The sequence below is a fragment of the Megalobrama amblycephala genome, linkage group LG1 (genome assembly GCF_018812025.1).
Source record: "Megalobrama amblycephala isolate DHTTF-2021 linkage group LG1, ASM1881202v1, whole genome shotgun sequence".
Lineage (NCBI taxonomy): Eukaryota > Metazoa > Chordata > Actinopteri > Cypriniformes > Xenocyprididae > Megalobrama > Megalobrama amblycephala.
This window is the reverse complement of record NC_063044.1, coordinates 10,788,850-10,814,587: the sequence shown is the minus strand read 5'-3', so window position 1 is coordinate 10,814,587 and position 25,738 is coordinate 10,788,850. Positions and strand designations below refer to the sequence as shown.

The following is a 25,738-nucleotide window of genomic DNA, read 5'->3' as shown; positions in this document are numbered from 1 at the left end:
TTTTAATTTGAAAGTGAACTAATCCTTTAAGGGTTAATGCAGTCTTTTTGAACACTACGATATATTTTGTGAAAGGCCCTTTAAAAATAAATCTGAATTGAATGTTTTTCTTCAGGTTTATACATCTGACATGACTATAACATAGGTAGAGTATATATACATTGTTTAACTACAAAAAACAATTATTTAGTACATTACATTTAGTAAAGGGGTTCTTTGCAAGGGGATCAAAATATTTGGGGGTCAGCAGTTCAGTCCTGGGATCTGATTGGTTGATGACTCAGTAGTGATATGTAAGTAACTCAACGCCTTGTTTATTGAACTGTTGTATAAAAGCAACATCACACTCACAATTGAAGTTGTTTCAAAATGTGGCCATATGTTGTTCTGATAATAAATTCAGCACGTGTATGTGTTCTACTGGTGTATTCTGGGAGTATTTTATGATTGCGGGACATGAGTGTTGGCGGTCTTACGCTGTTGGTGGTGTCGGCAGGTTGTATTTCTGCCCGGTGACTCCAGTCAACCAGTAAGTCATCTCCTTCCCTTTACCCTGAAACACAAACACACACATTGTGAGTCTCTGCTGTTACTGTGAACTCTTCTTCAACAGACTGTGATTGGCTGAAGGGACTCAAATAAGAGCCAGTGACTGGACGGAAACTGAAATAAGAGCCTGCGATTGGATAGAAACTAAGTGGCTGGCATCTCTCCTCTCACCTTCAGGTACGTTTCTCCTCGGCGCTCGCACTCAAACTGACAGTCGGTTCGCTGCAGGATCTGGATGGTCGACTCGCTCACGTGAATCCTCAGAGCTGGAAAACACATCAGCGGCTTCACTGAAGAGTGTGTTTTTGTATTTGTGTTTATGTGAATGTGTGTGTTTGTGTCTTACGCAGGCCTGTAGACTCCATCCGTGACGCTGTGTTGACCGTATCCCCAAACAGACAGTAACGCGGCATCTTGTTACCCACCACACCAGCCGCACATGGACCTACACGCACACATGCATAAGAGTCAGTAAGTTATTACACCATCTGCACATTATAATCTTGTCTTATTTAGCAAAATGTATAAGATAAGATTTGCAAATTGGTTCTAGAACTTGAATGATTTTTGGCTAATTTATGCATTTTGACCAGTAGGTGGCACTGCCACAAGATGTTGCAGGAATGAAGTTTCCTCTATAACATCATCTCAGTTTTCTTCTTCCCGTGTTTCTGTACCTGAATGGATCCCGATACGGATCCACAGTGGGATTCCCGGCAAGGTGTCTCAGCTGGAACGTCCCCATGAACTCCAGGATGTCCAGAGCCATAAGACAGATGTCCACCGCGTGTCTGTTCCCGTTGCGTTTCGGCAGACCGGATGCCACCATGTACGCGTCACCGAATCGGTCTCCACCTGAACACAACGGCAAGTTCTGGCTATTTAATCACATTCTGCCTTTCATTTTTTATATTAAAACAGTTACTTAAAAATGATTTGATTAAACAATTTAAAAAAAAATCAATATTAAAAGAGAATATTTAAATGGCTGCTAGATGTTCTCTCTGAGCATCTTCACACGTCATGTGTGTTTGTGCACCTTGTAGACGTCATGGTGGTCGAGGATGCTGTCGAAGTTCTTGTAGATGTCGTTCAGCATGTCCACCACCTCCATGGGCGTGCTGTGATGGCAGAGGGTCGTGAAGCACACAATGTCGCTGAAGTAGATGGTGACCTCGTCGTACAGCTCCGGCTCCACACGACCCGTCTCCTTCAGCGAACGCACCACCGGCCTGTGTGAGAGACGCACATCTGACCCTCAGAACACAAGCACTCGGGTTTGAGACTGTTTATCATGTTAAATCAGGGTCACTTCTGCTGCTCACCCATGGACACCTGATTGATGCCCAGCAGTTGCTATGTGGTTGCTAGGCAGTTGCTAGGGCATTGATATGTGGTTGCTAGGCAGTTGCTGGGATGTCCTGTGTGGTTGCTGGGCAGTTGCTAATATGTTGATAGGCAGTTACTAGGAATGTCTGGGTGGTTGCAAGGCAGTTGCTAGGATATTGCTATGAGTTTACTAGGGCATCGCTATGAGTTTGCTAGAAAGTTGCTAAGGCATTGCTATGTGGTTGTTAGGCAGTTACTAGCGTATTTATATGTGGTTGCTAAGCGGTTTCTAGGACATCGCTATGAAGCTGCTGGGCAGTTGTTAGGACATTGCTATTTTGTTGCTAGTCATTTGCTAGTGTGTCATGGGTGGTTGCTAGGGTGTTGCTAGGCAGTTGTTAGGACATTGCTATGTGATTGCTAGACAGTTACTGGAAAATCCTGGATGATTGTTTATGTTGTCAATTTCTATGGCATCGCAAAGCAGTTGCTAAGGCATTGCTTTGTGACTGCTAGGCAATTGCTAAATTATCATGGACGATTGTTATTATGATGATAGACAGTTACTAGGATCGTCTGGGTGGTTGCAAGGGTGATGCTAGGCAGTTGCTATGTGGTTGCTTGGCAGATGCTATTGTATTCTGGGTGGTTGCTAGGGTATTGCTATGTGGTTGCTAGGCACTTGTTAGGGCATTTCTATGTGGTTGCTTGGCAGATGCTATGGTATTCTGGGTGGTTGCTGGGGTATTGCTTGGCAGTTACTAGGGCATCGCTATGAGATCACTAGGCAGTTGCTAGGGCATTTCTATGTGGCTGCTAGGCAGTTTCTACAACATCACTATGAGGTTGCTGGACAGTTGTTAGGACATTGCTATTTTGTTGCTAGGCAGTTGCTAGTGTGTCAAGGGTTGTTGCTAGGGTGTTGCTAGGCAGTTTCTAGGGCATCGCTATGTGATTGCAAGTCAATTTCTATGGCATTGTTATGCAGTTGCTAGGGCATTGCTTTGTGACTGCATGGCAGTTTCTAGAATATCCTGGACGATTGCTAATATGTTGATAGGCAGTTACTAGGAATGTCTGGGTGGTTGCAAGGGTGTTGCTAGGTTGTTGCTAAGGCGTTGCTATGGTACTCGGGGTGGTTGCTGTGGTGTTGCTAGGCAGTTACTAGGGCATTGCTATGAGTTTGCTAGGAAGTTGCTAGTGCATTGCTATGTGGTTGCTAGGCACTTGTTAGGGCATTTCTATGTGGTTGCTAGGCAGTTGCTAGGGCATTTCAATGTGACTGCTAGTCAGTTTCTACAACATCACTATGAGGTTGCTAAACAGTTGTTAAGACAGTGCTATTTTGTTGCAGTTTGTTTGACAGTTGCTAGTGTGTCTTGGGTGGTTGCTGGGGTGTTGCTAGGCAGTTGCTAGGGTATCACTACATGATTGCTAGTCAATTTCTATGGCATCGTTATCCAGTTGCTAGGGCATTGCTTTGTGATTTCTAGGCAGTTGCTAGAATACCCTGGATGATTGCTAATATGTTGCTAGACAGTTAATAAGATCTTCTGAGTGATTGCAAGGGTGTTGCTAAGCAGTTGCTAGGGTGTTCTCAGTGGAAGTTAGCTGTACATGAAGTGTGTGTGTGTCTGACCCCGGCAGCAGCATGAAGTTGAGCTGATCAGCTCGGTCTCTCTCGGCCTTGTACAGAGCCGTTCTCTCCTCCACCAGGTGCTCCAGGTTCCTGGAGTACATCTGCAGCCGGCGGATCAGGTTGTCCATGTAGCTGGCGTTGGCCTGGTTATGAAAGTTACTGCGGAAACACACAGCAGCACGTCAGTATGTGCTCACGACTCCATGAAATGCAAGTGTCCGGCTGACATCACTCATGCACCTGAAGATCTTCCCCAGAGCGCCCTCAATCCGCTTAAAGTCGGGACGCTTCTCTGGATCCTCCTCCCAGCAGCTCTTGATCAACACGAACAGCTACAAATATAAATGTTGGTTTTTACATTTACATAAGTGTATATTTCACATTTTGCTAACATATTTCAAATCAGCAATACAATCTGACATGAACTATTTCATAAATGTTGTTTCTTATGCACCAATAGCATTAAAAAACATTTATTTTAGGTTCGTCCAGCAAATGTGCGTGTGCTGTCCTACAGGCCCAAATATACTTCAAGCGAAATCAAAGAAAAAACTTGTGTGAAGTCATTACGAATAAAATCAAGTTCTTTTGTTGTTCGTTTGAGGAGTTCAAAACAGCTTGCCAAAGTGAACTTTCTGGAAGAGTTTACTCCAGCTGGTAAACAGCTTCAAACTTCCATTTTCCCAAGGCGATGATGCAAGGTGGGCCGTGGCTCTAAGGCTCCGCCTTCTTTGAGATGGAAATCTTCTTTGGTTAATTTCTTCTGTTGAGTCCGTTGAGGTGTACAAAATGCCGCTTTATAGTAGAAAATGAAGTTGTAATTCTAGACCTCTTTTTTCATGTTTAATACTGTAAATCTGCTGCTTTAAAGCAATCTATAGTATAAAGTGCTATAAACAAATAAACTATATGCTATAAATAAATAAGTGCTATAAATAAATAATTGAAGAGCTGATGCAAACATATCCGCTTCGCAATGATCAGATGCTTTCTTAACTGCTGTTTTCTCACCACTGTCATTTTCACCACTGAGTTTATTTTGTTATTGATATTTTTTTTACATATTCATCTAAACTTCGCTCTCAGTGTCGGGATGTTCGCTAACAGTATATCACTGCTCTGGTATTTCAAACTTCTTTTTTTCCCCTAAGCGAAGAACAAAAAAGAACTGTTGTCCTGATAACTGGTGCTTCGAACAGCAGCCACAGTGACATGATTGGCTCTTTTATTTAGAAGGCGGGGCTTCCCTTGCTAGAACTGCAATATCTGGGTGTTCCAGTTTCTCCCATTCTTAGTAACACGAGTGAACTGTTTTTTGTAGTATATATTGTACAATCTTTGGTAAAGGTACCTCTGCTTCAGTTTCTCCAACGGACTCAAAACTCAGATCCGGTCGGAAGACGTTCGGACCCCGTGGATACTGAACGCAATAGATTTTCTCTAGAAGAGAACAGCACAAATGCAAGAATGAGTGAGAAACAGATGTGTTTTATAGAACATGTGAATGTTTAAGTTTAATAATGTAATAAACATTCACATTCCATGAAGGACATCGAATAATGGTCACATGACATGTAGGCAAACAAATAAAATATGTATTTTTCTTAGTCTGTGACTTATTTTGGTTGTTTTTAGGGATGCGCCGATACCGATAACCGATATTTCTTTATATTTGAAAGCCAATAACCGATATATTGGCCGATAAATCTAAATTAAAAATTTTGATATCATTTTTAAAGAGTTTCACCATTAAAAGCCATGTCCCAAGCACACAATTATAATGTTCTCATATGACAGACTTGCGCTGGACTTCGCACTTAACTGTATTTTCCTTTTTGAAGTGATTTCAATCATATTTCAAGCAATTCAAAACCATAATGGTGGACAGTGTGCATCTGAAGTGTCTCAGCTAAAGGAAATAATCCATTATTTATCGGCTTTAATATATCGGACAAATTTTCGTATCTGGCCGATAACGATAACAATAAAAATGAACATATATAGGCCGATACTGATATGGTGGCTGATATATTGTGCATCCCTAATTGTTTTGTACTTACTAATTTTTTGTTATTTGATTATTAGCTTTTTATCAACCCACATCCCACAAACTCACACAGTAAAATTATATATAATTTTATTATAGCATCTGCTAAATGCATAATATTTTGTATCCACATGTATAAGATAATCTAAATATCTCCGATCTCTCTTTGTACCTGCCGTGTCGGAGCAATAGCTTGTGTGAAACGTGCTCTTCCTGAGGATGATCTCCTGCGAGATGATTGCAAAACTGTAGACGTCGCCCTTCTGAGAAATTCCCTGAACACGCATGTGCTCCGGCGCTGTCCACAGGTCTGACACAGAGAAAGACTTCGGTTATTTTCTTGACATGTTTTCAATGACTTAAAGAGACTGAATACTAAACTGACCCTCCACAAACTATCTGAACAGCAGCTTTATGTTAAAGATGACCTATTATGCCCTTTTTCAAAGTCTTGATGTTGTTTTTGGGCTCTACTGGAACAGGTTTTCATGCCTGAATGTTCAATTTTTTTCCCCATATTCTCCATTGTTGCAGCACCTCTCTTTCCAGTCTGTCAGTAACACTCTGTTTAGTTCAGTCTCTATGAAGCCCCTCCTTCTAAAAAACACAGTGTGCTCTGATTGGATGGCTGGAGCAGTGTGTTGTGATTGGTCAAGTGCTTTGAGCGTTTTTGGGAAATGTCCCGCCCCTTACCATAACCGCCAGTTTCAACACACTACTAACTAACTCAACCAGGCCCCGCCCCTTTATTCTGTGTATGAATTATTTAAATGAGGAATATTGTGACATGTTCACTGACCTTTCCCGGGCGTGAGGATGGTGTTACAGCCGAAGTCAGTGATCTTCACCACCATGCGATTGTCCACCACGCAGTTGGTGGATTTCAGCCGGCCGTGAACGCCGACGTTACTGGAGTGCAGGTACGACATGCCCTGATGACACAGAGACGTGATGTCAGCAGAGGGCAAAGGTCAAAACAGAACAACACAGCACAAAAATAACAACTTCCAAACATACAGAAGCCCATGTGTGTCCTATAATCATTAGTATATTTCTGAAAATTGAAACAACTGATTTCTTAAACTTCTCAACAACAACAAAGCTGGAGAATCTCACGCAGCCAAAATGAGGATTGTCAGTAACGGTGTTCAGCCTTACATTGTTCAAACCGGAGTCGACACTGATGGAGAGACTCAGGAAGAAGTTACAACTTTTACAATGAAACTGGACATTTCTGAACGGTTAGTGGATACATTTATGTAGTTGCTGTGGAGTTTATTTAACTCATCGACTAGCATGTGCCGTCATGGTAATCTTTCCATATGGACACCCACTAATCCATTAATTTACTAAAATCATATTTAAATCAGTTCATGTGAGTACAGTGGTTCAATATTAATATTATAAAGCAACGTGAATATTTTTTTATAAAAAAAATTTAAAAGACAACGACTTATATAGTGATGGCCGATTTCAAAACACTGCTTCAGGAAGCTTCGGAGCGTTATGAATCTTTTGTGTCGAATCATGATTCGGATCGCATGTCAAACCGCCAAACTGCTGAAATCACATGACTTTGGCGCTCTGAACCACTGATTCGACACGCTGATTCATAATGCTCTGAAGCTTCCTGAATCAGTGTTTTGAAATCGGCCCTCACTATATAAGTCGTTATTTTGTTTTTTTGGCACACCAAAAATATTCTTGTCGCTTTATAATATTAATATTGAACCACTGTACTCACATGAACTGATTTAAATATGTTTTAGTACATTAATGGATCTTTAGAAAGGAAATGTCATTGCTGGCTATGCAGGCCTCACGGAGCCATCAGATTTCATCAAAAATATCTTAATTTGTGTTCTGAAGATTAATGAAGGTCTTACGGGTGTGAAACGGCATGAGGGTGAGTAATAAATGACATTATTTTCATTTTTTGGTGAACTAACCCTTTAAGTCAGGTGCGTAGGGGAAAATCTACCACAAAAGGTAACGATGATAACCCTGATATATAGTTAGATATAGAAATATATTAAAATATTCGGTCTGTCTGGAAAAAGAAACGACATGCATGACCTCTAAATGGACCTTTCTATGGTTCAGATCTACACTTCTGTTTACAGCAGAAGTCATTCGTGACGTGAGGAGGTTTATGTTTCCATCTGTGATCCATCATAAAACCATTAACGAGTGAACAAGTACATTTTTATAGACGGAGCAGTAAAAAGCAGCGTCTACTGTGTACACGATGAAACACACACACACACCTTTGCGATGTCGTACATGACGGAGATCTTGAACTCCAGATCCATAAAACTCTCATTGGGATATGAGATCTTATCGTTCAGCACGGACTGACGGAACAAACAGACACACAAGAGTCATGTGACAATGAAGATGATGAAGGGATTGTTTGTCCTGTGATTTACGAGTGTGAACAGAGAGACGCTTTTACCCGCAGTGATCCTCTCTCGCAGAACTCAAACACCCCGAACACGCCACACTCGAACTTCACCGTCCCGTAGAACTTGGTCAGGTTATAATAATCGATACGCAACAACTGACCGACAGAGAGAGAGAGAGAGAGAGAGGTTAGTTACAGTCTTCAGAAAACAACACAATAACCAGGTCAATCTCACAGAAACATGTTCATGACACACTTCAAAGAAAAGGGAAAAAAAAAGAAATATGTATTACAGATATATAAAAAAAAATCTAATATAAATGACAAAAACACAACTAAAACTTAAACTAGAACATAAAATATTGAAAATATTAAAAACTACAATAATCTTATTAATTTGACTGAATTTTTCTTTAATTTTACATTTTTATGATTCAAATCATTATTAGCTCTTGATCAACTCACAAACCCACAAAGTGGATTACCTTGGGGCTTCATAATAATTCAAATTTATATTATAATTATGATAATTTTCATGACACTTTACTCATTATTACTCATTCTAGAGCAGTAATTTATATTTATTTTAACTTGAATTAGCATAAATTAAAAAAAAGTACCATGATCATTTTTTTTTTTTTTTAAAGTATATATTATGTAAAGAAATTACATTCTAAATGAAGAAAATTTAGCATGTTTTTAACACAATTAACATTTTGTTTGCACTGTGCTGTAATTTTCATCACACTTTCAGGATGATTTTTTTTTTTGTCTGTAATTGTAATTAGATTCTCGTTACTGTAACACAATAATATCATTTTATTTAAATCAGCATTAATTTAACTGTATTTTCCTTGATTTCAGTCATATTTCAAGCAATTAAAAACCATCATTGTGAAGACTGCACATCTGAAGTGTCTCAGCTAAAGGAAATAATCCATTATTTATCAGCTTTAATATATCAGCCAAATCTGGCCGATAACAATAACATTAAAAATGAACATATATCGGCTGATACCAAAATGGTGGCCGATATATCGTGCATCTCTAATTATTATTATTATTATTTTGTCTTTTAAATTTATTTTTAAATTTTATATTCCAAATGGATTTTACATGATTACTTAATATTTACATATATAATTATTTTATCAATTGGGACTGTTTTGAATGCTGAACACTTCAGTTTTTTACCCTGTTATGATAAAAATAATATATTAATTTGCTTAAACACAGCAAAATCCCCAGAACTCTGCTCAGAGAACATATGGTCCCTCTCTACATAGAGTTAAAATAACACTGAAGCAGAGTTCAAAGTTAATGAGATAATATGCTGTTTGTGGAGTTGTTTAATCAGATCCTGAGAGATTTAATGTCTTTTATCTTCAGTTGATTTCATCTAAGACTGTGGCTGAAGTCATTTGTAGTTATTGTGTTTCTCTTCGGTGATTCTGCTTGTTAACAGCAGGTGTTCATCACTAATGCTCAATCATAACTTAATTAATCACTTAATTATCTCATTAACTTTAACTCTGCTTCGGTGTTACTTTAACACTATTTAGAGAGGGACCATATGTAATCTGAGCAGAGTTGATTTAACTCTGGGGATTTTGCTGTGAAATATAAATATAATGATTTTCTTTTCTTTTGATTTGAGGGTGTCACGTGTTTGACAGGTTTTTACAGAGTTGAGCTCGATTCGTTGATCCTCAGAGAAGTTTCCGTCGGTGTTTCTCAGCTCCTTCAGAATGACGGGCTGCAGAAACACAGACAAGCATGTAAACATTCATTATACACACAATACAAACACACACACACAACATATGACGGGACACACAGACCTTCTTGTCGTATCGGCCCTTGTGTATCTGGACGCTGTTGTCGCCCTTCTTATCCTCATCGATCTACGACACACACACACACACAGACAGCATCACACTGAGAGGAACACAGATCATCTGCACATGTAACGACAGATAGATGGACAGAAGGACGGTTTTACTCTCAGACTGAAGTGGTTTCTCTCTTTGTCGTCCAGCGGTGTGATGAGTGACGGGGCGATGTGAGACCATTTCTTCTGATCGAAACGCACTCGTCTGTTCTGCCTGAAAACACAAACACATACGTGTCTGAACCCACTAAATGCCTCAATACTCACATTTGTCCTCATCATGAGAGGACTGGATATTTTTTTACCTTTTATCACAGTCTTGGACATGTGAAAGATTAGTAACAACACTGGTTTTGATGCATTGTTAGTTTTTGTTCAGCATCAGATTTTATTTTTTTCTCCCTCATTACTGTTCATGGCTGTTTTTGCCCCATTGACTTCCATTATAATGACATTTTTTGATTGCAAATCCATGACACCATATAATCATGCATTCCTGATTGTTGGTGGTTTTCCCTGTTGGGAAGAGGTAAAATTTGTCATTTTTACACCATTAACCCTTTAAGCTTTTTTTTTTTTTTTTTTTTTGCACAGGCCTATCTAGTTTCTGGCTTTTGTGTGGAGTTTTATGGAATATAACAGCATATTATAGTGTGTGTGTTTGTGTGTGTGTGTGTGTGTGTGTGTGTGTGTGTGTGTGTGTGTGTGTTTGTGGTGAAATGTGGCCCGTTTGGATGTTTATATTTATGTAATTTCTTCTTTCTTGTATTTATGTTTTGTTTTTATGTCTTATGATGTAGTGTAAAGCACATTGTTCAGCTGCTGCTGTTTAAATGGTGCTATATAAATAAACTTTGACTTTGTGTCTTTGTACCTGTACAAGATGAAAGCGACGGCTGTGGCCATCACCACACTGAGCCCGAGGACGATCATGATGATGTGCTGAACCTCTATACCTGAGAAACACATGTTAGAATGATGTCATCTGTCACATGACGCTTTATAAGAGAATGCGAGCCCATTACCATGATCGGGTCTGTCGCTGGGCAGCTGCGATCTGTCCCAATACAGGTCAGGATTCGTGTCTTTTACCTTTGTTTCGTTCTGAGACGTGCTGTAGACGAACAGAGTCTTATACTGACAAACACAAGATATACATATATTAGTGGGTGTTTTTTGTTTTAGAATTATTTGATAAAAACATTATTTGATGGAAATCATTTTTAATTTTACATTTTCATGATTTAATTAGCTTAAACCTCATAAACCATATGGAAAAATTGTATATATAATTTTATTTGATAAATTATTTTACTTAATTATGTCATTAAATCAATCATTATTAAATCATTAAATTATATATAATATATATATATATATATATATATGCAAATTTTACATTTATTTAATAAATGAGAGAGAAAGCAAGCACTTTTCAAAGCTAAAAAGAAAGAGGTGAACAATGATAGTCAAACCCATTTTACTTCTGTAATCTGATGTAATGTAAAACAGGATATTTAAAGGGTTAGTTCACCCGAAAATGAAAATAATGTCATTTATTACCCTCGTGTCGTTCCACACCCGTAAGACCTTCATTCATCTTCAGAACACAAATTAATATATTTTTGATAAAATCTGATGGCTCAGTGAGGCCTGCATAGACAGCAATATTATGTCCTCTCTCAAGATCCATAAAAGTACTAAAAACATATTTAAAATAGTTCACGTGAGTACAGTGGTTCTACCTTAATAGAGGCCTTAGGGGCGTTACAAATCTTTTTTGCTGAATCAGTGATTTCGGGTCGCGTATCAAACTGCCAAACTGCTGAAATCACGTGACTTTGGTGCTCCGAACCGCTGATTTGATTCCTAAAGCTCCGAAGCTTCATGAAGCAGTGTTTTGAAATCGGCCATCGCTAGATTGTTAAAAAGTCGTTATTTTGGGTTTTTTGCCGCACAAAAAATATTCGTTGCTTTATAATATTAAGATTAAACCACTGTACTCACATGAACTGATTTAAATATGTTTTAGTACCTTTATGGATCTTGAGAGAGGAAGTACCATTGCTGGCAAAGCAGGCCTCACTGAGCCATTGGATTTCATCAAAAATATCTTAATTTGTGTTCCGAAAATGAACATAAGTCTTAGGGGTGGAGAACGACATGAAGGTGAGTAATAAATGACATAATTTTCACTTTTGGGTGAACTAACCCTTTAAGTCTTTCCCCGCCATTGCCGGAATTTTCCGGTGTTGTGTCGAATTTTCGACCTCCTGCCAAATTATTACCCCCTCCTTGTATGTATTATTTATTTATTTTAACTGTAATTATTATAACTTTTTAATCTATTCATCTATCTATCTATCTATCTATCTATCTATCTATCTATTTATTTATTTAGTAATATTAATTTATTATTTATTTATTTTCACATTTTTGCACTGTTTTTTTCTAAACCAGACTCCAGTTTGAAAACACTAAGAGGTCGCCATTTCTTCATATTTCATATTTCATATTTATGCCAATATGTCATGACACAAATGAGCATCTTTTGTTTGTTATTAGTTTTCAATGATTCACTCATACGAAAAATAAGAGGTAGTGCTTTGATTCATCCTTGGTGACTTGAGTCTTTTGAATATATTCACGCAAAAGAATCGCTCACATTCATTCTGAGGCCATTTCTTCATATTTATGCCAGAATGTGGAAACACAAATGTGATTCTGGACCACAAAACCAGTCATAAGGGTCAATTTTTAGAAATTGAGATATATACTATTTGGTCGAGATACAACTATTAGAAAATCTGGTATCTGAGGGTGTGAAAAAATCAAAATATTGAGAAAATCACCTTTAAAGTTGTCAAAATGAAATCCTAGGCAATGCATATCCACTCACAAAAATAAATTTGATATATTTACGGTAGGATATTTACAAAATATCTTCATTAAACATGATATTTACTTAATATCCTAATGTTTTATGGCATAAAAGAAAAATCGATCATTTTGACCCATTACATTTATTGTTGGCTATTGCTACAAATATGCCTGTGCGACTTATCACTGGTTTTGTGGTCCAGGGTAACAGATGAGCGTCTTTTGAGTGTTATTATGAGTGAACAAGTCATTGAATTGATCTGTGCCAAAATGCAACAGCCTTATAATACATTGTTCAATCATCATGACTCCAGAAGAAGAAAAACACACTGACTCACTTTGTTTGAGCTGGATGTGTAAACCACAGACAGATTGAGATCTCTGTCTCCACTGGCGTCTAATTCATAGTGTCCGCCCACACCTGAACACACACACATCATATCTACTGTATCATATTAACTTTCAAAACAATGAGTGCTGATCCAGTGTGGTGTTGTTTTTTCAGCTCTTGCCTTCGAACGTCGTGTTCCTGAAGAGATGTTCAATGATGCCACCGCTCTCGCTGAATGGCTGGTTCTTCATCGCCAGCAGATTGTCTCTCATCGTTTTGCCGAAGAGAACCACGGCATCATGATAACCCACCACATAATCGTTCAGCGCCTGCAGGACGGGAGGAAACTGAGATTTGCTGGTCCGTCATTTATTTAAAAAAAGAAGAAGCTTGAAGCATATAATGAACTACATCAACTGATACTTTAACATGAACCTCAACGCAAAGAAAACAAATGAGAGAAAGACGGACTGAGAGAAGTGTGAAGATGATGCTCTACCGTTCCGTTGGTCTTCCAGGCCGAGTGGTTGGAGTAGCTCCTGTTGCTGTGCATGGTGACCACCAGCACGTTTCTCATGTGATCGAAGCTGGACGCGTTGGTGTGATAACCCTCACTGAAAGACATGTCACGGTCAGCGCGAGCGACAGTCATGTTATCTGAGACAGGATTATGGGAATCACAGACTTACTTGTACAGGTCGATCAGGACGAAGACCACGTTTGGAGGAATGTTGATGTTCTTCTTAGCGGAGAGAACGTCGTCTGGAGTCCCACACAGGACAAAAACTGTGAATCAAAACATGGATGCAAAGAGTTTACTGCTATGACAATAGAGAAAAAATAAATGTTTATAAATATATGGATGGATGGATGGGTGGGTAGATGGGCAGCAGGGGTGTAATGGTACATATATTCATCCCGAACCATCACGGCTCGGTTCATACAGTCAGATGTCAAATACAGTTAGTCAGAGGCTATCCATACAATCCAGAAGGGGGAAAACTACAAAAATAATTGAAAAATAATTTTATAATTAGATTTAGAAGTTAATGCAAAACCTTTTTGTATTATTTGAGTGTTGATAATTATATCTAAAAATAAATAGCAACTGAATTTAATAGTTTGGGCTCTTTTGTTAATTGTAATCTTTAATATTATAGTAATGTGCAAGAAAGGGCTCCGTATAGTTTACAGCATTAGCTGAGATAGATTTTTTTTTATCCATAAAAAATGCTAATTATGATTTAATTTATATAAAGAGAAAGGCACAATTTGTTCAATAAACCACAGTTTAATAAAAAAAAAAAGAAGAAGCAATTTTATATTCGTTTTTCTCCCCCCTGCTGTACTGAACCTGTTCCGAACCGTGACTTCAATACCAAACTGTCATATTTGTGTACTGTTACACCCCTACAAGGTAGGTAGGTAGATAGATGGGTAGGTAGATGAGTAAGCAGATAGATGGGTAGATATATAGATGGGTAGGTAGATATATGGATAGGTAGATAGATGGGTAGATAGATGGGTAGGTAGATAGATGGGTAGGTAGATGGGCAGGTAGATGGGAATGTAGGTAGATGGGTATGTAGGTAGATGGGTAGGTAGGTAGATAGATGGGTAGATAAATGGGTAAGTAGATAGATAGGTAGATGGGTAGGTAGATAGATGGGTAAGTAGATAGTAGGTAGATGGGTAGGTAGATAGATGGGTAAGTAGATAAATGGGTAGGTAGATGGGTAGGTTGATAGATAGGTAGGTAGATAGATGGGTAAGTAGATAGATAGGTAGATGGGTAGGTAGATAGATGGGTAAGTAGATAGATAGGTAGATGGGTAAGTAGATAGATGGGTAAGTAGATAAATGGGTAGGTAGATGGGTAGGTTGATAGATAGGTAGGTAGATAGATGGGTAAGTAGATAGATAGGTAGATGGGTAGGTAGATAGATGGGTAAGTAGATAAATGGGTAGGTATATGGGTAGGTAGATAGATGGGTAGATAGATGGGTAAGTAGATAGATAGGTAGATGGGTAGGTAGATAGATGGGTAAGTAGATAGATGGGTAAGTAGATAGATGGATAGGTATATGGGTAGGTAGATAGATGGGTAGATAGATGGGTAAGTAGATAGATAGGTAGATGGGTAGGTAGACAGATAGGTAGGTAGATAGATGGGTAAGTAGATAGATGGATAGGTATATGGGTAGGTAGATAAATGGGTAAGTAGATAGATAGGTAGATGGGTAGGTAGATAGATGGGTAAGTAGATAAATGGGTAGGTAGATGGGTAGGTTGATAGATAGGTAGGTAGATAGATGGGTAGATAGATGGGTAAGTAGATAGATAGGTAGATGGGTAGGTAGATAGATGGGTAAGTAGATAAATGGGTAGGTATATGGGTAGGTAGATAGATGGGTAGATAGATGGGTAAGTAGATAGATAGGTATATGGGTAGGTAGATAGATGGGTAAGTAGATAGATGGGTAAGTAGATAGATGGATAGGTATATGGGTAGATAGATGGGTAAGTAGATAGATGGATAGGTATATGGGTAGGTAGATAGATGGGTAGATAGATGGGTAAGTAGATAGATGGATAGGTATATGGGTAGGTAGATAGATGGGTAGATAGATGGGTAAGTAGATAGATAGGTAGATGGGTAGGTAGACAGATAGGTAGGTAGATAGATGGGTAAGTAGATAGATGGATAGGTATATGGGTAGGTAGATAAATGGGTAAGTAGATAGATAGGTAGATGGGTAGGTAGATAGATGGGTAAGTAGATAAATGGGTAGGTAGATGGGTAGATAGATGGGTAAGTAGATAGATAGGTAGATGGGTAGGTAGATAGATGGGTAAGTAGATAGATGGGTAAGTAGATAGATGGATAGGTATATGGGTAGATAGATGGGTAAGTAGATAGATGGATAGGTATATGGGTAGGTAGATAGATGGGTAGATAGATGGGTAAGTAGATAGATGGATAGGTATATGGGTAGGTAGATAGATGGGTAGATAGATGGGTAAGTAGATAGATAGGTAGATGGGTAGGTAGACAGATAGGTAGGTAGATAGATGGGTAAGTAGATAAATGGGTAAGTAGATAGCTAGGTAGATGGGTAGGTAGATAGATGGGTAAGTAGATAAATGGGTAGGTAGATGGGTAGGTTGATAGATAGGTAGGTAGATAGATGGGTAGATAGATGGGTAAGTAGATAGATAGGTAGATGGGTAGGTAGATAGATGGGTAGGTATATGGGTAGGTAGATAGATGGGTAGATAGATGGGTAAGTAGATAGATAGGTAGATGGGTAGGTAGATAGATGGGTAAGTAGATAGATGGATAGGTATATGGGTAGGTAGATAGATGGGTAGATAGATGGGTAAGTAGATAGATAGGTAGATGGGTAGGTAGACAGATAGGTAGGTAGATAGATGGTAAGTAGATAGATGGATAGGTATATGGGTAGGTAGATAGATGGGTAAGTAGATAAATGGGTAGGTAGATGGGTAGGTTGATAGATGGGTAGGTAGATAGATGGGTACAGACAGACAGACAGACAGACAGAGAAAAGATAGATAGATAGATAGATAGATAGATAGATAGATAGATAGATAGATAGGTCATGTGATGTTTACTCACTGTTGCTGTGTCGGTTCTTATCTTCCAGAGCTTTCTTCAGATCCCCTTGGTTCCTCAGCATCTCTCTGGATATGTTGGAGGAGAAGAAAGCGGACGGAGCCTCCAGAGCATTGATGTACCTGACGGACGAACAGACGGACGTCTCAGAGTGTGTCTGTTGTGTCGTGTTGTCATTTATGTATGTTATTGAGCATACCAGAAGCATTCCTCTGTGTTGTTGGGTTTTTTATAGATATACGCTGTTTTCCACTGCGGTTTCACATTTTTGAAATGCTCGTGCCAGAAGTGGACAAAGAATTCTGAGATTTTGCGTGCCGGAGGAAGCAGCCGGGTCAGTTTCTCCTTGTAGTCGCAGGAAAGACCGAAACTCCCAGCCGAGATGATGGGGATAGTCAGCGTCAGACCGACCTCCTGACTGACAGACAGACGGGTCATTCAAATTTGGTGCAATGACATTAAAGAAATCTTAGTCTTAAATAACATTGCCCAGCACGTTGGGCAAACATTTAACCCAAACGCTGGGTTAAAACAACCCAATAGCTGGGTTTGTCCATTTTCAGCCCAATTTGTGTTGTTTATAACCCAGCATTTTGTAGAGTGTAGAGTTAATGATTAACCTATTAAAACTTTATGGTTATATTTCCTGGTGGCAAAGGCTTTTAGTAATGAAAATATACTGGTGGTCTACTTTTGCAAGACTATAATCACATTCTGAAAGTGAAAGTGACATGTGAAGGCCAAGTATGGTAACCTATACTCTACATTTAACCCATTCGAGGGCACCTCGATTTCCTGGGTTACCAGCAACCTTCAGGTTACCAGGCTGACTCTCTAACCATTAGGTCACGACTGCCCCCACTTTATGTAATACTTGGGATAACAGTTAAAATCAGCCTATTGATAAATCCAGTTTGTTGATTGTTTCACTTAAACTTACTCCACCAGTTGAAACGTCGCATATGTGCAGGACGGGCCCAACATCACACATCCGAGTTCACTCTTGTTCTAATGGACAAAAGAAACAGGAAACAGCATTACATTTAACCGTTAATCAGTGCTGCAGGGTTTCAGCCACACTGGTTTAAATCTTCACCATAATGAAGTGCCATAACCAGAGTGCCTGAGGACAGACAGTTTTAATAAACCTGAACGTCCTTCAAACGTCCTTTGAGCTGATGGCAGTGAAGCAGAACTCACGTAAAGTGATTTGAGGATCTCCACAGCCTCGCACGTACTGCTGCCGCAACCCCTGCGCCGGTAATGCGTCGTGTTGAACCCACTGAACAGCACCTTGATCTGGAAGTCTAGGCCTACAAGAACAACGAACCACCATGTTTGAATCATTAACTTTATTCAACATCAGGTCAAGCTCCTCTGGTGTTTGTTTTCTTCTCAATCTGACTTCATGCCTCTATTAGCATGGAGTTTAAATAGATTGTATTTCTTTATTGGGCACTTAACTGGTGCACTCTTAAAAATAAAGGTTCTTTATTGGCATTGATGGTTCAATGAAAATTTTTTAAAGGATGTTAAAGGTTTCCAATGCACAAAAGGTTCTTCAAAGTGGAAAAATATTATTCTTTACACTAAGAAAAAAAGGTTCTTTTAAGAACTGTTAACTAAAAGGTCGTTTTGGAAAACCTAAATACTACTTTTATGCACTCTAGAAAACGTTGGGTTGAGACTGTTGGGTCATTTTGTTGAGCTGTTTTTTCTATTGTTAAATAGTTTTTGTGTAAACCAGCCATTGGGTTAGAGGCTGGTCAATCTCACTGACAGCTGAAATAATACACTCCTGCCCACCTGCCCTCCAACAACAACCGTTACTACAACCCAGCTGTTGGGTTAGTGTGGTGTTTTTGCATCCTCGTCAGGAGAGAGGAGATCTCAATACTGCTGAACTGGTGCTTTACTTCGGTAAAATATGTGGCCTGTTGCACAAAGCCGGTTTCAGTTTCTACCCAGGTAAGTTCAAGATTGGTTTGAGCAAACTCTGTTTTTTCAGGCTCATGAAGGTGGATTGGTTTTTAGCGGGGTTCATTGCTATGGTAACTTACGCTACACAGCTAACCTGCTCCGGAACAGGATTTATTCTGGGTTAGAGATCACAAACCCAAACTCGACCAATCAGCTGTGAGTAAAGGCAGGAACACACCAAGCCGACGGTCGGTCGTCGGGCAGTTTTTCTTCGTCGGCCGACTAAGTTTTCTCAGTGTGTTTCGCACCGTCGGCTGAAGTTGGTCCTCGTCGGCTTTTTTCCGACCGATTCGAAATGTTGAATCGCTGGCGGAACTCGTCGGTCCGTTGGGCCATCTGATCATTCTGATTGGCTGTTCAGATACTGCCACCTGCTGGTACGGAAAGGCATTTAATCTCACGCAGGCGCAGAACTGACATGCTACTTGGCCGTCGGCTGTCTAGCGTTGGTTTGGTGTGTCAGGGCAACTTTGGACACAGACGCTGCCGACGTGAGCCAACCCCACAGTCTGCTTTCGTCACCACTAGTTCGTCGGCGTCAGCTAGGTGTGTTCATGGCCTTTAAAGGTGCTAAAGAGGTTCTTTTTGTCGACTGAGTTTTTTAAATGAGCGCATGGGTAAGAACAACCCCCCTCCTTCACAGCTCATTTAGAGGGAACGCCTCCCAAAACTTGTGCACGAGTATTGGAACACGAGTGTTTACCACCGGCATTCGGCGTGTTATTAAGCCGGGCACACATTTAACGACTAGCTAAAACATTCTGACTATGCTCAACATACAGCGATTGTTTCCTGCTCCTGAAGCAGATTTATATACTTTCACATGGAATTTGAACACCGACTGTAATCACAGACTGAAAGCAATTGGCTCTGACTGGACGCGTTTGAGCGCGATCAGTCATAAGTATCAATTTACATTCATAATCGGCCTTACAATCGTTAAGTGTGTGAGCAACTTAAAGCCGTGGATTCATTATGTCGGACTCACCGCAGGTAACTCATAATCTGCAGTTCTTATTCCTGTCTCCTGACAAAAACATTGCATGTGGCGCCTGTGGAATGTGGAAAGTTACTGGAGCACGCAGCCGCGCGTCTCTCACATGGATCGTCATGGCAGTGATTGACAAGCCAGAGGGCCAATCGTTTACGCGATGATCGCGTAAACGATTGGCTGACGTTTTTAAGGCCCTACCTCGTGCACAGATGATGTATATTAATATTATTCCTTTCAGTGCACCTAATAAATAGTCTTTTATCAGTTAGTAAAGACAGTTTCAAGTAATATTGCAAAAATTTATAAAACAAAACATCCTCTTTAGCACCTTTAAGTGACATGTATCTGATGCAATAAAGCCACTCCCCCTGTATCTCTTGCTCCAAATTAAAGCAGTTTATAATGAAAACCTTTTGAGACAAAATTGCTCATATTTTGCTGCTAATTATTTATTATATTTATATTAAATAAATTAAAACTATGAATAATTCATATGACATATTCATATAATTAGGCTATTATATTAATTGACAATATTAAACTTTGCTTTTAAATTAAAATAAATATAATACATGCATAATATATAAATCTTTTAAACAGATAAAGTTTACATGTATTCTTTTGAGCTCTTTGTGAAACTATATTAATTATTCGGCCTATTTGTTTGATTCACATGCATTGATATAGTCAGATATTATCTTTCAGCTGCCTTCTCAAATTTTCACTACATCAGTGTTTATTCCTGCTTTGTAATGTGTTTAATTTCATATTTTTCATAATGATCTCTTAATTTCCGAAACAGACATGAATTGCGTAGCTCTCTCGTGAGAAGTGAATAAATCTGACGTTCTCCTTGTTCCGTGTGATTGGCTGTTGGCCGCACGTGTCACACTTTCAGGTGCACGCGCTTTGCAAACTCTGGATTAAACCTGAGTTGACAGAGCAAGTTTATACCAAGCGTTGTGAAACAGTTGATCCTGATCTAAACCAGATTGGATTTATCTGGATTTGTCAACTCAAAACCTACTCTGAAACTCAGAGTTTGTTCAACTAGCTTCATGCAACAGGCCAATGTTCTCAGAACTCTATACTGTTTGCTTATGTTCAGGTTATAAGGAGCATGCCACGATATCTTTCGGTTATGAGAAACGCGGAGCAGCGGTATGAGGTTCGCGGCTCCCACGCCGAACAACGGCACATCACCCGCTCAGATTTCGGCAACACACCGCTGCGCTTACGACAGGAATATGTGCAAAATAGAAGTGAAGCGAGAGGAGAGAAAACTTTGAAAACGGGCTGCAGCGTGTTTTTTTTTTTTTTTTTTTTTTTTTTTTTTTGTGCATTCCTGAGTGTTCTTGCTTATTAATAAATGTTCCCTTTTGGTTACTACTGTTGCCTGTGACGTTACTCATGTAGCCTAATTCTGTGTATGATTTTAATTTTCAGCGTATTTTGGGTTAATTTAAGCTAGCAATATATTAATTTTTGATCAGAAGTTGAGTTTAATAAAAACAACCCAGCATGCTGGGTCAAATATTTAACCCAACGCTGGGTTTGTCCAATTTTGACCCAGAGCAGGGTTGCCAAGAACCCCTGCAAACACCCCCTTTTGGAACCTTAATTTTTAAGAGTGTAGGTTAGGAAGCAGTCAAGTTAGTCTTGACTAAATATACCCCATATATAAGTTAGGGTTTGTTCACACTTGGCAGGTTTGGTTTGATAAAAAAAAAAAAAAAAAAAAAAACCAAACCCTGGTGCATGCTCTGTTATTGCAGTTCATTGGAATAAGTGTGAATGCTGCCATTCGAACCCTGGTGCGCACCAAAGAAGTGGACCAAGACCTCTGAAAAGATGGGTCCAGGTTCGCTTCCAAATGAATCTGGTGCGGTTCGACTGAAATATGAACGCTATTCTATTCTTTATAAAATGAAAAATTTAATAAATTGACTAGTCTGTGACCATCCCACTTGTACTTTATTTTTGATTTTCAGGACTTAACATTCTTTGTTTGAATATGCAGCTGCCTCACCTACATCCTGGTTTTTTTGATTCTCCACTTCGACAGCCATTTCCACCACGTCCTTCACAAACTTCAGGCTCCAGGGCGAATCTTCATCCTCCAGCAGAACCACATTTAACGTGACGGAGGAGTTTCTGCAGCTCAACACGTCGAACCCAGAGACGCAGAGCACAGAGCCGAACCAGAACCAGAACAAACCCAACATCCCGTCCACAGTGAGTGTCCTTCAAATGACTCCGCTCAGTTTAATGCCACAGTCATTCCTGAAGCCCATAACTCCTGATTAATTCCACCAGAGATGTCCGATCAACAACCACATCGGCCACATGCACGCAGATCACATGATGTCTCTGAAAAGACATCCTACACCGACTGCAGCGAGATTTTTGTGCTTTTGTGTTTTTACAGGAACCTGAAGGGGAAATGCGCGCTCAGGTGTGTCTCTGCGCGTTAATGAACAACCAGCATCAACCTGATCTGAGGAAAAAAACCTTCAACGCTCTAGTTTCTGCTTTGTGTTTGATCAGAGACGACATCTACTGACCATATCAATTAACTTAAAGCAGATCCATCAGCTACTGCCTACTTTGAGTTAAATCCAAATATCTCAGAAGAAAAGTCCCATAAACCTCAACCCTCCTGGTTTCAAACAACCGATTGGTTGTTTCTGTCCAATATGTCCCTATTTCTGCCGCTGACAGAATGTGCTAGAAGGTCTAAGCGGTTCATTAATGTTATGGGGGACATTGGAGGGGCCAAAGGTCCTTCGGGGCTGTAAAGCATGCAACTTGAATGTGTGGCAGATAGATTGCGTGTTATAAAAGCTGACAGATTGCAGTCTGTAAATCTGCTCATAAAAAAATCGCTTTTCAGAATCAGGAATGAGTGTTTACAGATGGTTGGGTGTGATGCCCATGAGAAATCCGATCCCAGATCAAGTTAAGTTTTGGAGAACCTCTTAAGTTCATTAGATGGTGATTCTTCAATTAGAGACACTTTGCAATCTTGACAACATTGTGTCTTTCATCTGTAAGACACTGATTACAAGTGGAATAAAGATCTTATGATGGTCTTCATCAGCTTTTAAAGTGCATTTATAGTGTGATTCTAATGACAGTTCTTTAAAACTAGAAACTAAATGATTATTTTCAAGTTAGATTATGTGAAATTTGATTATTTTTCATTCCAAAAAAAAAAAAAAGAGGACAGAAAACTAAAGAATTACCACTAAACAGCTTCAAAGCTGGCCGCTGATTAAAAGAAAACTGTTAAAAAGAATTATTTTATTGTTATTTAGCAGGTAGTTTTCATCTCATGCAAAATGTTCCACTTTAACCCCTGCTGATTATATTAATCTAATGTTTTTAAATGTTACTACTTTTATTCAGATGCTTCAGATAACATTCAAAATTAACCATAATACTTGCAAAATCATATAAAAAGATAAAACCTTCACTGTAAACCCAAACAAGTTGGCAAAACTCGATTTTTAACTTTGAAGTTAAGACATTCAAAGTTAAAGTAAGCTGAACTGGCAGATTTTTATTTTGTACTCATATATTTTAATTGTTCTTAACTTGAAATATTTAAGTACACTAATTCAAACATTTAATTTAAAACTATCATGTAACCTCAAATGAACATTTTAGTGTACACTTAGCTAGCTATAACATGCTAATTCAGAAAATGCTAACTTCCTAATATGTTAATAATAGCATGATATAACACTTGTTGAATGAGTGCAACAATAAAAAGCATTTAACATACTTGCTCTCAAGCCACATGAACCACTTGTCACCATGATTGTAACTCTCCAAAAACCCACATTAACAGAAACTCTTCTACATTAGCATAACAAAACATCAATCACTACTAAATCTCCCACTTAACATTAATCTTGCACAAAAAAAGAACATTATATAACACTTAATTTTAGCATTTACTCTCCCTTTCTTGTGTCATGGGCAAAACATGCTGGGAAATAGAACTCCCAGACCAATTTTAGACAAACTCTAAATTAAAAGTTTGTCTAAATTAAAAGAAATAAATTTATAAAACTCAAAACAATGAAACAGTTCAGTTTACTTAAAATATATCAGTTCTGTGAACTTGAAGGAGAAAGTGCTAAATATACTGTTGATTTGACTGAACTGAATGTTTAATTTAAGTTTGTCCTACTCAAACTAAATAATTATTTTGAGTGTTGTGGTTTACAGTGTTCTCTAAATGTTTAATGTTAGCATAACCAAGATTTTTTAAACATTCTGATTTTCAGAGAAAGTTAGCAAAACTTTCTTAGCACATTTTTTGTTAGCTGTAACTTCAGTATGCCAAGGAAAAACAGAATTCTTTTGATAGCATTGAAAACATATCGATTTTGTAAATCAGAGAACTAAATCAGGATTTACCAAAGTAAAAGACTCTAGTCTGTAGAATAATTTCTGGACGTTGACTGGCCTGAATTCATCAGCTGAAGACACCTGAACAAGTGTGATCAGCTGGAATCCATTTAGCCTGTTTGTTTTCACACACAATCATAAAGATGTTCAGTCAGATACAGAAGTAAGCTGGCAGCGTTTCAGAGCCGAGTTCCTGTTTAAAGTCAGGAGGACTCACGTTAAACTTCTCTTCCTCTTCTGAGTTTGTCTAACGGTGATCACACACACACACACACACACACACACACACACACACACACATCCAGCCTCATATTAACAGCGTGATGAGGTTTATTCGTGCCTGACGGCCATTAGTCTTTTCCAGTAACTATCAGCTCCAGGAACTGATTCATGTTCACACACAGAGAATGATTGTTCCTTTAGGTGTTGATGTTGAATCGGCCCTTATATATATATATAGTATATATTCCTGATTTCTTGGGTACACACAATTGTAAAGGAGTACATTGATGAAAAGGAAAGATAAAATATAACATTTAATTATATATATATATATATATATATATATATATATATATATTAATTTTATTATTAGTATTATTACATTTAAGATCCAAAGAGAAAATATTACATAGAAATCATTCTAATATGCCTAGTTAATTTACAATTGTACAAAATATTTGTGTACAATATTTTTTTTTCAGGATTATTTGATGAATAGAAAGTTCAAAAGAACAGTGTTTATCTGAAATCTAATCTTTTGTAACATTATAAATTTCTTTACTGCCACTTTTGATTTATTTAATGCATCCTTGCTGAATAAAAGTATTCATTTCTTTAATTTCTTTTCAAAAAAATAAAAATAAAAATTCTTACTGACCCCAAACTTTTGAACGGTAGTGTATAATGCTACAGAAGCTTTGTATTTCAGATAAATGCTGTTCTTTTGAACTTTCTATTCATCAAGGAATCCTGAAAAAAAAAGTACACAACTGTTTTCAACATTGAAAATAATCATAAATGTTTCTTGAGCAGCAAATCAGCATATTAGAATGATTTCTGAAGACATGTGACACTGAAGACTGGAGTAACGATGCTGAAAATTCAGCTTTGCATCACAGGAATAAATTACTTTGTCAAATATATTTAAATAGTACACAGTTATTTTAAATTGTAATAATATTTCACAATATTACTTTTTTGCTGTATTTTTAATTAAATAAATGTAGCCTTGGTGAGCAGACGAAACTTCTTTTAAAAACATTAAAAATCTTAGTGGTTCCAAACTTTTGGACTGTACTGTGTATATATATATATATATATATATATATATATATATATATATATATATATATATATAATTTTATTATTATTACATTTAAGATCCAAAGAGAAAATATTACACATAGGCCTAGTTCATTTATAATGGGAGTTAGTTAATCAAAATATTCTTAAGACAGAAGATGGAGTTAAATCAGTCAGTGATTTGTGGATCTGAGTAACAAGACAAGACCGTGCGCCGTCACCAGATGGCGCTGTAACCCTGACAGCAGAAAACACCTCAGACACCCACAACAGCCCGAAATCTGGTGGTTTCACTCAGTGAGAGTTTCACACCATTATTTAGATGGTGGCATA

The 25,738-nt window shown here is 38.3% G+C and overlaps 1 protein-coding gene across 1 annotated transcript; it reads right to left on the bottom strand.

The window, feature by feature from the left end:
- Nucleotides 1–895: 895 nt before the first annotated feature.
- On the bottom strand, nt 896–22,595 carry gucy2ca (guanylate cyclase 2Ca). The gene is made up of 24 exons (XM_048181535.1): nt 21,711–22,595; nt 17,908–18,020; nt 17,648–17,715; nt 16,907–17,125; nt 16,711–16,829; nt 13,760–13,856; nt 13,570–13,684; nt 13,252–13,399; nt 13,078–13,160; nt 10,885–10,996; nt 10,734–10,815; nt 9,971–10,073; nt 9,810–9,872; nt 9,653–9,724; nt 8,020–8,124; nt 7,832–7,918; nt 6,364–6,496; nt 5,737–5,874; nt 4,869–4,957; nt 3,758–3,849; nt 3,518–3,676; nt 1,589–1,781; nt 1,227–1,404; nt 896–994 (listed from the first exon to the last, which is right to left on the bottom strand). The coding sequence occupies exons 1-23, from the start codon at nt 21,904–21,906 to the stop codon at nt 1,276–1,278; spliced, it is 2,715 nt and encodes a 904-aa protein (XP_048037492.1). The 5' UTR covers nt 21,907–22,595; the 3' UTR covers nt 896–994; nt 1,227–1,275.
- Between the last annotated feature and the right edge of the window lie 3,143 nt (nt 22,596–25,738).